This window comes from Molothrus aeneus, chromosome 12 (genome assembly GCF_037042795.1).
Source record: "Molothrus aeneus isolate 106 chromosome 12, BPBGC_Maene_1.0, whole genome shotgun sequence".
Taxonomy (NCBI): domain Eukaryota; kingdom Metazoa; phylum Chordata; class Aves; order Passeriformes; family Icteridae; genus Molothrus; species Molothrus aeneus.
Genome location: NC_089657.1, coordinates 21,269,196 through 21,281,208, shown reverse-complemented (window position 1 = coordinate 21,281,208; position 12,013 = coordinate 21,269,196). Strand labels below are relative to the sequence as shown.

The 12,013-nt window shown below is 40.8% G+C and overlaps 1 protein-coding gene across 5 annotated transcripts in view; it reads left to right on the top strand.

The window, feature by feature from the left end:
- FGD3 (FYVE, RhoGEF and PH domain containing 3) overlaps positions 1–12,013 on the top strand; it is a 92,454-nt gene that overhangs the window by 54,473 nt on the left and 25,968 nt on the right. For all 5 annotated transcript variants that reach the window (XR_010784365.1, XM_066557915.1, XM_066557916.1 and 2 more), the window contains exons 4-7: positions 125–722; positions 7,209–7,298; positions 8,503–8,639; positions 9,551–9,707. Coding sequence is in view for 4 of the 5 variants with exons in the window: in XM_066557915.1 (XP_066414012.1) it covers positions 125–722; positions 7,209–7,298; positions 8,503–8,639; positions 9,551–9,707 (982 nt within the window). In the remaining variant the exon portion in view is untranslated. The remainder of the gene's footprint in view (positions 1–124; positions 723–7,208; positions 7,299–8,502; positions 8,640–9,550; positions 9,708–12,013) is intronic.

The following is a 12,013-nucleotide window of genomic DNA, read 5'->3' as shown; positions in this document are numbered from 1 at the left end:
TCTTGCCTTCTGGGATTTGTCAGTGGGGTGCTTGAATCAAATGGCAATCACCACCCTCTCTTTTTCAGGGCACTTGTGAAACCTGAGTATTAATATGACTGTGGTGCTTTCTTTTCATTCACAGGCAACCTGTACATATTCTTCAAAGAAACCAGCTAAATTTAGCTCTTAAAATGGAACCTGGCCTGGACTCATCCAAGCAGATGAGCTTGTGTGACCGTGACACAGTGGCTTCCAGTGACTCTTCCACAAATGACAAAACTGAATTGGATGAAACTGAGCCCAGCATACCATGCAGCATGGATCTAACTAACGCAGACATAATGAAAATTAAAGAGCTGAGCATAGGTGATAGCAAAAGCCATGAAGACTGTACTGCTGTGACTTTGAGCAAAGAGTCCCAAGAAGAGCTTGGCAGTAAAGACTCAACTGCAGAACTGAATGGGAGTGGTAAAATCCCCAACAGAGACAGTGGCATTGACAGTCCTTCTTGTAGTGTGACTGGGGAAACATTCCCCAGTGAAGAAGGGGCAGAGCAGAAGAAGCCCAGCATGGCTGGGAACCCAGGAGAGATGGAACCTGACCGAAAGGGCACCAAACCTTCCTCTGTGGAGCAGAAGAGAGACTCCACGCAGGATGACGACAGTGACATTGATGAAGGAAGCAGTGAGGAGCAAGAGATAGCAGAAGTGCCAAAGTTGGAGTATTTGGATGTAAACAAGGTAAGGGAGTTTGTTTGTTGCTATCGCGTGCTCAGAAACCAGTTCCTGACGCTTGCATCACTTTAATACATTGTTTGGATCATTTGTTTTGTTGGTTTTTCATCAAAGGATCATGATAGTCAGTATTGTTTCCTGCTTTATGCAGGTCCTAACTTGTTTCTGACCTAAATAGTTTTTTAGAAAGGTTCCCAGCTTGCTTCAAAAGGTTTAATATAAGAGAATCCATCACAGCCAGAGGTTAGCTGTTAAAATTCAGATATTTTGTAAGTCAAGACTCGTACCTTGTGTTTGTTGCTTGGGTTTGTCTCAGTTCAGCTTGTTAGAGCATGTTATTTTCCATGGAGCTCCCTATTATTCAGAGAGTTAATTGGCTAGTGCATCTTGCAGGGTCAGGACCTTGCATCTGAGTAGAATGGGCAGGATCAGAATCTTGTCTCACACAAAATTTAGAGTGTTTTTTTACAGAAACCTGTGCTTTTGTTGATGTGACCACTTCTTGAGTGCAAAGAAGTTGTTTTAATGGTAGTTATGTCAAATTACTCTTCAGGAAACTGTAGCTGGAAAAGAGATTTTTCTTTGATTCCAGAGTAATGTAGTCCAGGCTGTTGTGTGTTTGCAGCAGCTATGTAAGATTAATGACAGATTCCTTTGATTATCAGCTTATCAAGACAGTTATTTTCAGAAATACTGCTGTTAAAAGGGATTCGATTTTTCCAGAAAAACAGAACAGAATATTGCAAAATATCTGCAAAATATTCCACTTTTTGTACCTTTTGTTTGGTGGCTCTTTTTGTTTGTATTTGCAGGTGTTTGGGTTTGTTAGGGTTTCCCCCCCCTGCCAAGCCATGATGACAGTAAAGTTAATATGTGGGATTTTTGTGTTTTAAAGAATATGATGAGCAGTTGCAGCTAATGATCTGTAGCTAGTGAAGTGCAGTGTCCACACCTCAGTTTTTATAAATCGTGTGGTTCTGTTGAAATCACCAAGTATATAGTGATTTGTGCCAGTCAAGGGCTTGTCCCTTGGGAAATGTGGACATCAGAATGCATTTCTTAGTTTCTAGGTCAATCATCTGATATAAATAAAAGAATGATGAAATGACATGCAAGTTCTGTACCTCAGAGCTTGACAAGTGTGTTTATACCTACATACACATACTGTGACATACTTTAATTTTTTTATATTCATAATGTGTATGTGTGCCACTGAAATATTACTTGAAAGATATGTTATTAGTTGCAACAGGCCAGCAAGAAAGCCTAGAATTGTAGAATTTCCTGACTTCGTAGGAGCCCATAACAATCATCAAAGACCAGCTCTTGGAAAATAATATATTACATTAAAAATCTTTAATCTGGTAATTAAATTTACAGTTTGGACTAGGAATACTGTATCAAACCAACTGGAACAACCCCAAACTGAACACTTTACCATATGATTAAGAAGTGCTTTGTTGACAAATACCACTGTTTCATATGATATCAATGATTTGATGGCTGTTTTTGAGTCTTCGTACTTAGGTTATGTGTCCATATAGTAGGAAATAAGGATGACACAAAATTATGAGGCTATAATTCTCTGGAGCTCACCTGGTGAATATATGAGAAGTATCTCCAGAAGAAAACTCGTTTGTTTTGGTTTTTTTGTATTACCCTCCCTCCTTTATGTGATGCGCTGCATGTTTTCCCATGCAGTTTGAGTTTATTTCCCCTTCCCAAAGGCAGTTTTGAGGCTCACCAAGCTACACTAAGTCACCTGGTTTTTGCAGTCACATAGAGGAGGCAGGCTGAGAGAGCAGCTGCCTCTTCTTCAATGCAAAGATTGTGCCCTCTTCTGGGGACACATTGGGTAAAGCCAATTTCTGTGTCAAGTGTCCACATAAAATCACAGAATCATTATGGTTGGAAAAGACTTCCAAGATCATTGAGTCCAACCACTACTCTGACACTGACTGGCCCACTGTGTCTCGAAGAACCACATTTACCTGTCTTTTGAACACTTGCATGGGTGGTGACTCCACCACTTCCCTGGGCAGCTTCTTCCAATGCCTGACCCTTCAGTGAAGAAATTTTTTCCTGATATCCAATCTAAACCTCTCCTGGCATAACTTGAGTTCATTTCCTGCTCCCCTCTTTGATTCTGTTGCAGATTTGGGGCACTATGGACTCAGGGTTAGAGTGAAGGGCCATAGCTTCCAGCAAGGAGAGCTAACGTGATTCAAAGTTGACATGTTCCATGGTTATTCTTAGGCTGGAATTTCACATCATCCTTGACAAAACTGATAATTTTCCTGCTTGAAAGAAGAGAGAATTCAATTAGCATCAGCTGCTGGCCTGGGAGCTGGGGGGCCCTCATCTCCTTTGAAAAGCCTTAAGTTGGGAAAGCATTTTTCCTGCATTCCCCTTCCTACCCCTAGTACCAGGCTTTGCAGCTGCACCATGAACGTAACCAGTGGTCTCATTAAATATGAAAGCTGTTATAGTTGGAGGAGAATCATAAGTACAGCTACAGAGTGATTTAATGATGGCTCAGTAACTCCTAGGGATATCAATGTAAGTGAAGATCATGAATAACTATTTTTTTCTACTTCTAGTTATCTCTCTATCTTCCACCCAAACTTGCACACAGCTCATGGTTGGGGAAGGTAACCTTACCTGATATGTGAGTGGTAATGTTTTATTTAGTGTAGGCTTAGCTATGCAGTGATTCTTTAGGAGTCTGCAGCAGTCTAACAGGGCTCACTATTAGCACAAATTATGTTTTAAAATCTCAGGAGTGATTTACTGGGATTTCCAGTTATCTTTTATCAAAATAAAAATTAACCAAGGGGAGGTTATTAGTTTTGATAATGTCTCAGAAAATGTCAGGAGCTCCAGGAAGTGATGCACATTAATCTGGATGGTTACAAAGATGGCTGCAAAGAAAAGAAGTGACATGAAAGTGAGACTGAGGGACTGTCGTGCTCCAAAGTCCCAAGACTTCTGCTGACTGACCGAGAGCCTGAGTAATGCTTCTGGGAGGGGTATCAGTGCTTCGAGGGGTTTTTTAAGGCAGTTTTTCACTAAGAGTCATATATGCTCATTTGTAATCACCAAAGAATGCTTTTCTCCCTCTGTCATGCTTCCTGATGTGTCAATAGTAACAATGGAGCCCCCCTTGGGTCTCATGCACTCATGGACCCGTGCTTCCATTCTGCCTGTACGTGGCTGGGGTTTCACATCTGATTTCATTGTCTAGTGTGTGTTGTAAAATTTGGCCTGCAGTCCTGCTACTATGACCTTTGGGTGATATTATCTCCATGTATATTCAGAAAAAAAGTCTGTATGTCAATGTTTTAGTCATAATGTTGGTTGAGAAAATTCAGATATGACATCATCATGATTTAAATATCTTAAGGAAAATGTGATTTCAGTGCAACAAAGACAACCAAGCATAGGATAACTTTTCTGTATTGTTTTCAGGATTGTTGAGTAGGAAGTGGTCTATAATCTTTCTGTGACTTTTTGTGGTCTTTGAGAGTTGACTGATGGAGTTTTGAAGCATAACCATGTATGATTTTAACCTAAGCTCTATCCCAGCAGCTCTCTTGCAAGATTTGCTGAAAGCCCTACGTGCCCTATGTGAGACCAATGCTGACTGAATGTAGTTGTGCACACCCATTGTATGAAAATGGTTGCTGCAAGATTTAAGGTGCAAATGCATTCTAAGTGTGAATCTGACCTTCATTAGAAACTGGTTCTGTTTGATTTCAGGCTGTTGTTTCTTTTTATTTAAAATGTTTTATGGACAGTTGCAGCTGAAAATTAATTTTTGAATCTTTCACAAAGTGAAAGTGCATCATGCTGCTTCGAGCACTGGAGTGAACTTTCTGTGTTGTGAAGTCAACACCTCCTCTTCAATTTTCTCATCTTTCTTGTCACCCCGCCAGCCACACTGTTCTGTCCAGCCTTTGCAGTAGGTGTAAGGTTCTAGGGAATGACTGCACAGGAGATGCTGTGGCTTGTGGCAAGCAGTCACTCAGCAAGAACACTGCACAAAGCAGAGCATAATCTCAATTTGCAGGTTTGTTTTACTTTTCCTTTAGAAACATGGACCATGAAATATCTTGTTCCTAGTGGACTGAATGATGGCTTGGGCTTTGTTAAAGCTATCCCACCATGGCACAAAATGAAGTTAGAAGAATGGGACTGCCTCGCATTTAATTAATCTATAGTTTCATTTAAAATGTTATGCCCATTGAAAGACAAATATGTTGCAAATTTATCTGAAAAATGTGCCTACCTCTCTGCTTAGCAGAGACTCTATCTCTGAAGATAGAGTCACTCTGTAAAACTGAGCTCAAGCTGAGTCTATTAAGCCCTTGTTTGGTATTTAAGCAGATGTCAGCAAGTTTTCTTGAAATATAAACTGAATTGCAGATGGTGAAGGTCAGGAGCTAAAAAAGTACATGTGCTATGTAAAGATTTACTTCTGGAAATAAGTATTTTTCCAGTTCTGAATTCAAACAACTCAAAGGATGCTCTTGGTGACTGGCATGCCAGCTGGTTACATCAGTGCCTTTCATTTGAGCACTCCTTTGTGCCCAGCAACACCAGTAGATAATTTCTTTCTCAGTGAGAGATCCTTGTAGTTACTGGGTTTGACTGAGCCTGCAGAGCACTTCAGTGTAAACTGTAATAAGATGTATTTGCTTGGAACAATTTCAAAACTTATTGTGCTGTGGTTTGTTTTTTTTTTCACTTCCCCTAAATATTAATACATAGTGAACAGAGCACGATGTGGTGTAGCATGTTGAAAGAGTGTAAAAGAGTATTTGACTTGACTTGGAATAATTTGAGAGGCGGGGCAGAGAGAGTCCATGTCAAAACTTCACTCATGGCATGTTTGCCTATCTTCAGATTTGTGCCTGGAAATAATTCAAATTTGTGCCTGGATTGCTTCAAAGGAAGTCTGATGTTGCTTCAAAAGCTATTCACTTTCCTTCAATAATACTTACATCTTGGAGCTATGGGTACTTCATGCCAAGTGGCACCTCATTCCATGCAGGATAATTGTGGGTCTGATTTGTTGGAGTTCATGGCTTTCTTTGAAAAACCTTTGAGGTTTTCAGTTGTACTGCAGTTTGTCTGAATCTGTGTGGAGGGCAGGTGTTTAAATTTTTCTCATCAACTTCATTTGGAAACAAAACAAGGTAATGTTGAAGAAGCTTAAAGAGACCCTTTATTTGATGTTTTCCAACAATCTGATGGTGGCTCACAGGGTTATATCTACAAGTCTTTGCCCCAAATGTGAGCACCAGAGACAGACATTTGGGATGGAGCACTGCTACTGGTGACAGGCCCAGGTACTTCCTGAACTGGAAATTGCCCCATGTGTTTAATAGACTTCAGCTAAATCTTTCCTCTGTGGATATTTCTGGTTCTTTTGTGAACCTGTGTGAAGGTTACTGCCAGCAATGTTGTGTTTCTTGAGGAAGCGGAACCTTGGTGATTTTATTTGATGCCCTTCAGTTTTCCCATAGAAATAGTGATTAATTGCACCCAGTCAATGTTCTTCATTCCAGGAATCGTTAATGCACCTCTTCCCTTCAGTGCATTTGTCTTTTTTTTCTGGATCCAGCCCAGTATAGTTTCCCTACATTTGATCATCCTTGCTGCCCATTTTCCATGCTTATGTTCCTGAACGCAAGCCAGCCAACACTCTGTTCTGGACTGGTTTCATTATATGTTGGCATGGTATTTAAAGTCTAACACTTTAAAAGATTGTTGGGAAGCTCAAGCCTGTATTCTAGTAATTCAGGTATTATTAAGCACTTAGTGAGTGAAGGGTCTATGTAGCTTTTGGCTGAACAGTGCCTAAAGTCAGTGCTTTAAAACTGTATTTAGAGTTTTTAAGTAGTCCTTTCTCTCTCTCTCTTTTTTTTTTTATTATGAGCTTAATGAAAGGCTTCACTGAGTAATTTGTGTTACCTTGATGAAAATTCTTTCCAGGGAACTGGCCTGTGTATAAAGCTGCACAAAAATCTTAGAAATATGCCATAGAGAGTAATGCTGTGCTGGCAAGGGTAGAAATCTCGCCAAACAGCCTGGTTTCTAGTTTTCATTTTAGTTACAGGACCTGAATCCAAAAATGAGAACAGTTGATTTACAGTCTATTGCCTTATTTTTCAAATTAACTAGACTTATTTCCAGGTTTAGAGGATGTTTCTGGTTCTTTTTATAAAGCCGTAATGAACTCAAGTGATGTCCTGACCAGACACTGATTGCACTACTAATTGCTCTTTCAGAAAACAGCATTAAAATATCTCTGGAGCAGAGTGGTCTTTTGAGAGATGTGGGGCAGATTCTGAAATGTGTTAACCTCTTTCACTCCAGGCTCCTCTGCTGGTAGGATTTTGGCCACTGACAAAATGAAAAATAGAAGAGTTAGTGGAACTTAGGTGTGGAGATGGAGATGGATTGTGTCATTTGTGACTTTTTTTTCAGTGTACAGAGCCCCAGAAGCTATTCAACATCGCCAATGAGCTGCTCCACACAGAAGAAGCGTATGTTAAAAGACTCCATCTCTTGGACCAGGTAATTCCATTTTGAATTAACTCTCCTTTCTTTTCAGTGAGCAGCAATGATGTCTCCTGTCCATTGCCTAAGCTGTAGCTCAGTACAAATGCTGTGTGTAGGTGGAAGATGGAGTTTGCTTGTCAGGCTGTGTGCTGTGGATCCCAGATGTGAGCTTTGAGCAAGAGGGTTCTCTGAAAGGAAACAGAGGATTGGGATGGCAGAAAGGGAAATGGGAAAGCAGCAGTCCAAGACACAGACACTGCCAGCATTTGGTTCCTCCCTGGGTGTATGGGGAGAGGAAATCACAGGGATAATGAAGGCACTAAGAAATGATGAAATCTGTGATTGCTCTTTGATGTGCAAGAAGTTGAAGTTTTACTAAAATTGGGCCACGTGCGTTAGCCCTGAGCCTACAGCAAACTATTTTTTACCAGTCTGTTTTGTAATTGTTGCCCATCATGTTTACACATGGGGATGAAGTGAAACTGGTGTGATGAGTCTGAACTTTCTTCCCCATAGACTTTGAGTTGACACTGCACAATTCTGACATTTCTATAATTACCTCAAAGAAAAAACCCATGAATATGCAGGAAAGAAATAAAAATGAGGATGAGACACATTTCTAGCAAAGTGCTTTTTAAAAATGAGTAGAAGAAAAAAAAAATAGAAAACTGTCACCTGGCAAGAAATACTGTTAGAAGCTGTAACTTGGAGAATGATTCACCGTACAACTCTTGGAGCTGTATGGAAGACTTACAGTGCTTGTATTAGATTAACAGAAACTGTTTCTGGACCATAGAAATCTAGGGAATGTCTTTTCCTTTTGTTCAGTATAGTGTAATTTTTCCTACTGAGAAAAACCCAATCACATTATTTATTTTACTTTGTGTAAATAGCAGTAAATGCTTTTCAGGGACTGAATGATGTTTGCAGCTTGCACTCAAATATGAGATGTCTGATCTTCTCAGTCATTTCAATCTTTTCTGAATTATAGCTCAAATTTTCCTAGTTTTTTCAATAGCCTTTAGTGGTATATCTAACTCTGGGTGACAGCACGCTTAAATTCTGTGAACCTCCTTAAGACTCCAAGGACTGGCTACCAGGGGTCAAAATCTGCAGCTCTGTTCTAAGCAGTCAGCTTTGCACAATTGCAATCTAAAATCAGCATATCTAGGACTGATTTTTGTTAAAAATGTTGGTACTGTCTTGTTTCCTTCTGCAGGTTTTTTGCACTAAATTGTCCGAAGCAGGGATCTCATCTGAAGTGATAACAGGCATCTTCTCAAATATTTCTTCCATCTATTGTTTCCATGGACAATTTCTTCTTCCTGAGCTCAAAACAAGAATTACACAAGAATGGTAGGTTGCTGTCATTACAATTATTTAAAAAATACATTTTCAAGAAACTGTAGCAACCATAAGGCCTAGTCTAATTCCAAATTCTTTATTGTTTAATGCAGTAGTTACGTTAGTTCTTTACTAATTCTCAAACATTTCTGACTTAAGGAGTAGGCCTGAGCACTCAAAACTTCCAGAATATATTGTGAGCATTTTTTTAGTTGGAAGTATTACTAGAGCTGTTTTTCCTTACTGCATTCCCACTCTCCTATTATTGCAGTACTATGAAATTACAGTACTAGGAAGGAATAAAATTGCTTCTTTTGGCCCTATAGCTGAAATAAATATTTTCAAATACCATTTCAAATTTGGCTACTATAAGAAGTTGAAGGTAGAACTTACTGGTTTTAGAGGTCTTTTCCAAATCTAATGATTCTGTGATGCTGTAAGCTGTAGATCAGGCAGAAACACAGTGATAGGTAGAAAGGTTAATTGTAAGTCAGATCTAGGAAACCCAATTTGAGGGGACACATTGGGTGCATGGTGTCCTGCAGTGGCAGGTGCAGATAGTGCTGACCTTTCCAGGTCCCATGATTGATCAAGACAGGACCACAGTTTGCCTCTGTCTTGTCTGAGTCCAGTCTTCACACGTTTGTCAGTGACCAGAAGGAGTAAATGAGTCTCAGCACCTCTGTGCCTGGCTTGCACTTGCAGGGACAACTGTAACAGAAGATATTGCATAGATTACCATATCTATGATCTAGGATATTGCATAGATTACCATAAACTGAACTTAGCCTGTCTTGATTGCACATATGTGTAAATGCTTGTGCATGTGGGAGACAACTGTGGAAATCTTACAGCTGTGTTTTCTCTCTGAAGATACCATTCATTTCCAGAGATTTCAGTACTTACCTGTCTCTTTACCATAGGAGCGTCAACCCACGGCTAGGAGATATCCTGCAGAAACTTGCTCCTTTTCTGAAAATGTATGGAGAGTATGTAAAGAACTTTGACAGGGCAATGGACATAGTGAACACATGTATGCAGCGGTCCTCTCCATTCAAAGATGTAGTTCAGAATATACAGGTATGTTTTTAATTTGCATAATAGGACTTGGAGATTGTAATGGTTTAGGAATGATAATCCCCAGTTTAGAGAGTCCAAAACCACGGTGCTACTCCTTTGTTTTCCCCCCCCACTGCCCTTTTCCCCTCCTTCTGGAGCATCTGAAGAGGAGAGCTGGAGGCACAAAAAGCAAAAATCATGTAAGAACAATTTACTGGAAACAATGAGATAAGAAAACTAACAGTAAGAGCAACAATATTAATAACAAAAATAAAGGTGTACCAAAAAGAGAGTGCAGAGTTCAATCCAGCTGCAGCTACTCACCAAAACCACTCCCTCCAGTCAGGACCAGCATCACCCAAACTGCTCCATGTGCCAACTTGCTCCACATGCCAACTTGCTCCACCATAAGGAACCTTCTCTGAAATGAGGCCCTCTCTTCCAGCCTGGCAATGACCTGAGGTGTTATCCACTAACACTGAGGCCCTGGCCACACCCCTCCTGGCTACTGGAAAAAATTAACTCTCTGCTGGCTAGAACCAGGAGTGAGAGATCCTCACTTAATTCAGTGTATTTATTTGTTTCCCAGTTAATGACACACATTGTCAAGATAATAAGACATACTAAAATTACACAATTTTAGTGGCATTCCTTTCTTCTCTTTTTCTGGTACATAGATTTCACACACAGTTTTTATTCCACTCAAACTTTTTTTTTTTTTTTTTTTAAGTATGGCTTTAAACTTACAGAGGCCAGGGTTAGATGGGATATTGAAAAGTAATTCTTCCCTGTGAAGGTGGTGAGGCACAGGCTGCCCAGAGAAGCTGTGGCTGCCCCTGGATCCGTGGAAATGTTCAAGATCAGGCTGGATGGGGCTTGGAGCAACTTGGGACAGTGGATGAGGGTTGGACTGGATGGTCTTCAAGGTCCCTTCCAACCCAAACCATTCCGTGATTCTGTGGTTTAAGAGGAGTATCTGATCACAGAATTAAACTTCACCCTTGGCCCAGTAATTCTGACTCTTTTGAATTTGTCTTCCTCATTTCTAACTTTAATTTTTTTTTTTTATTAAATACAGTTTCATTCTGAGGTGGGTGTGCTTAAGTTTGGATATGTCACTAACAGCATCTACTGTTTGTCTGGTTTTTCTGAGGCTTCCAAAGTGGCAAGCAGCTCTCAGGATCACAACTCCACAGGAGGATGCTTGAGATGGATTTTCATGTGTTTTCTCATAATTGCACAAAAAGCTGCGCAGGGAGAGGGGAAGAGCTCTGGTTATGCTGATGTATCCATAAAACTGTTCTATCCCACTCGTCCCCTGGGCCAGCTGAATGGGTGCAGGCTCCAGGATGCTCATAAGCATCCCTCTGCCAGTCTTTGGAAGGCAGATACCATCCTTTGGGAAGGAAGGGCTGGCAAGGAGTGGGTTAAGCTGAACAGGGAGCACAGCTGCCTGCCCTAAATGGGAGGACTGTGGCTGGGCCAGCTGTCGGGAATCAAGTAATCCCCTAGCAAGCTGGGAGAGGAGAGGCCCTGAGTGGAGATTTAGGGCTGTGTCAGGGACTCAAGACAGAAGTTTGGAGAAACAAGGACTGGGGGAGGTCCTTTCCTGCCATGCTACTGCTCCACAGGACCTTTTCTTACCCCTTTTTTGTCTGTACCCATCCTGCTCCCACTAAGGGCATGTGCACCAGCACTGTGTTTTGCTGTCCTCAGCCTGTGGCAAGCCATGACTTTCTGCAGGGTAATCCATTTGGGACTGTTTTCCCTACAGCACAGGCAACTGTCTCTTCCCACCAAGTAGTTCCAACATAAATTATGTATGTCACCTGTTGGTCTACACTGGTTCCAGACCATGGGCAGCTCTGCTCTTGCTTGAGCAGAACTCTTGCCAGGCAGTGTGGGCACTGGCGATGCAGGCAGGAGATGCACTTCGGAAGCCTGCTGATGACAGAAGGGCACTGTAGGTTATTTAGTCACACCTACACAGCACCTTTTGCTCTGTTGCTCGGTGATTATAGCTGCAGGAGGCAGAGATTAGACCCAGAATGCTTAGCCCACTTATTTGACATATCTCTGCACTATCAAAAGCCACTGATAGTTTTCAACATACCAGTTGAAGTGTGTTGTGATCCTTCAGGGATGCACTGTCTACCTAAGCTGCTAATGGAGTAGTGTATATATAATATACAGCATTAGGCATTCACTGTTACTAATTATGTTAAATTAGGGAAAGCAGAAAACAAAAATCAAATGTTACTAATAAGTTGATGACTGTGACTTATCAAATTTAGTCCTTTGAATTTCTGGAAAGAAAGCTAATATTT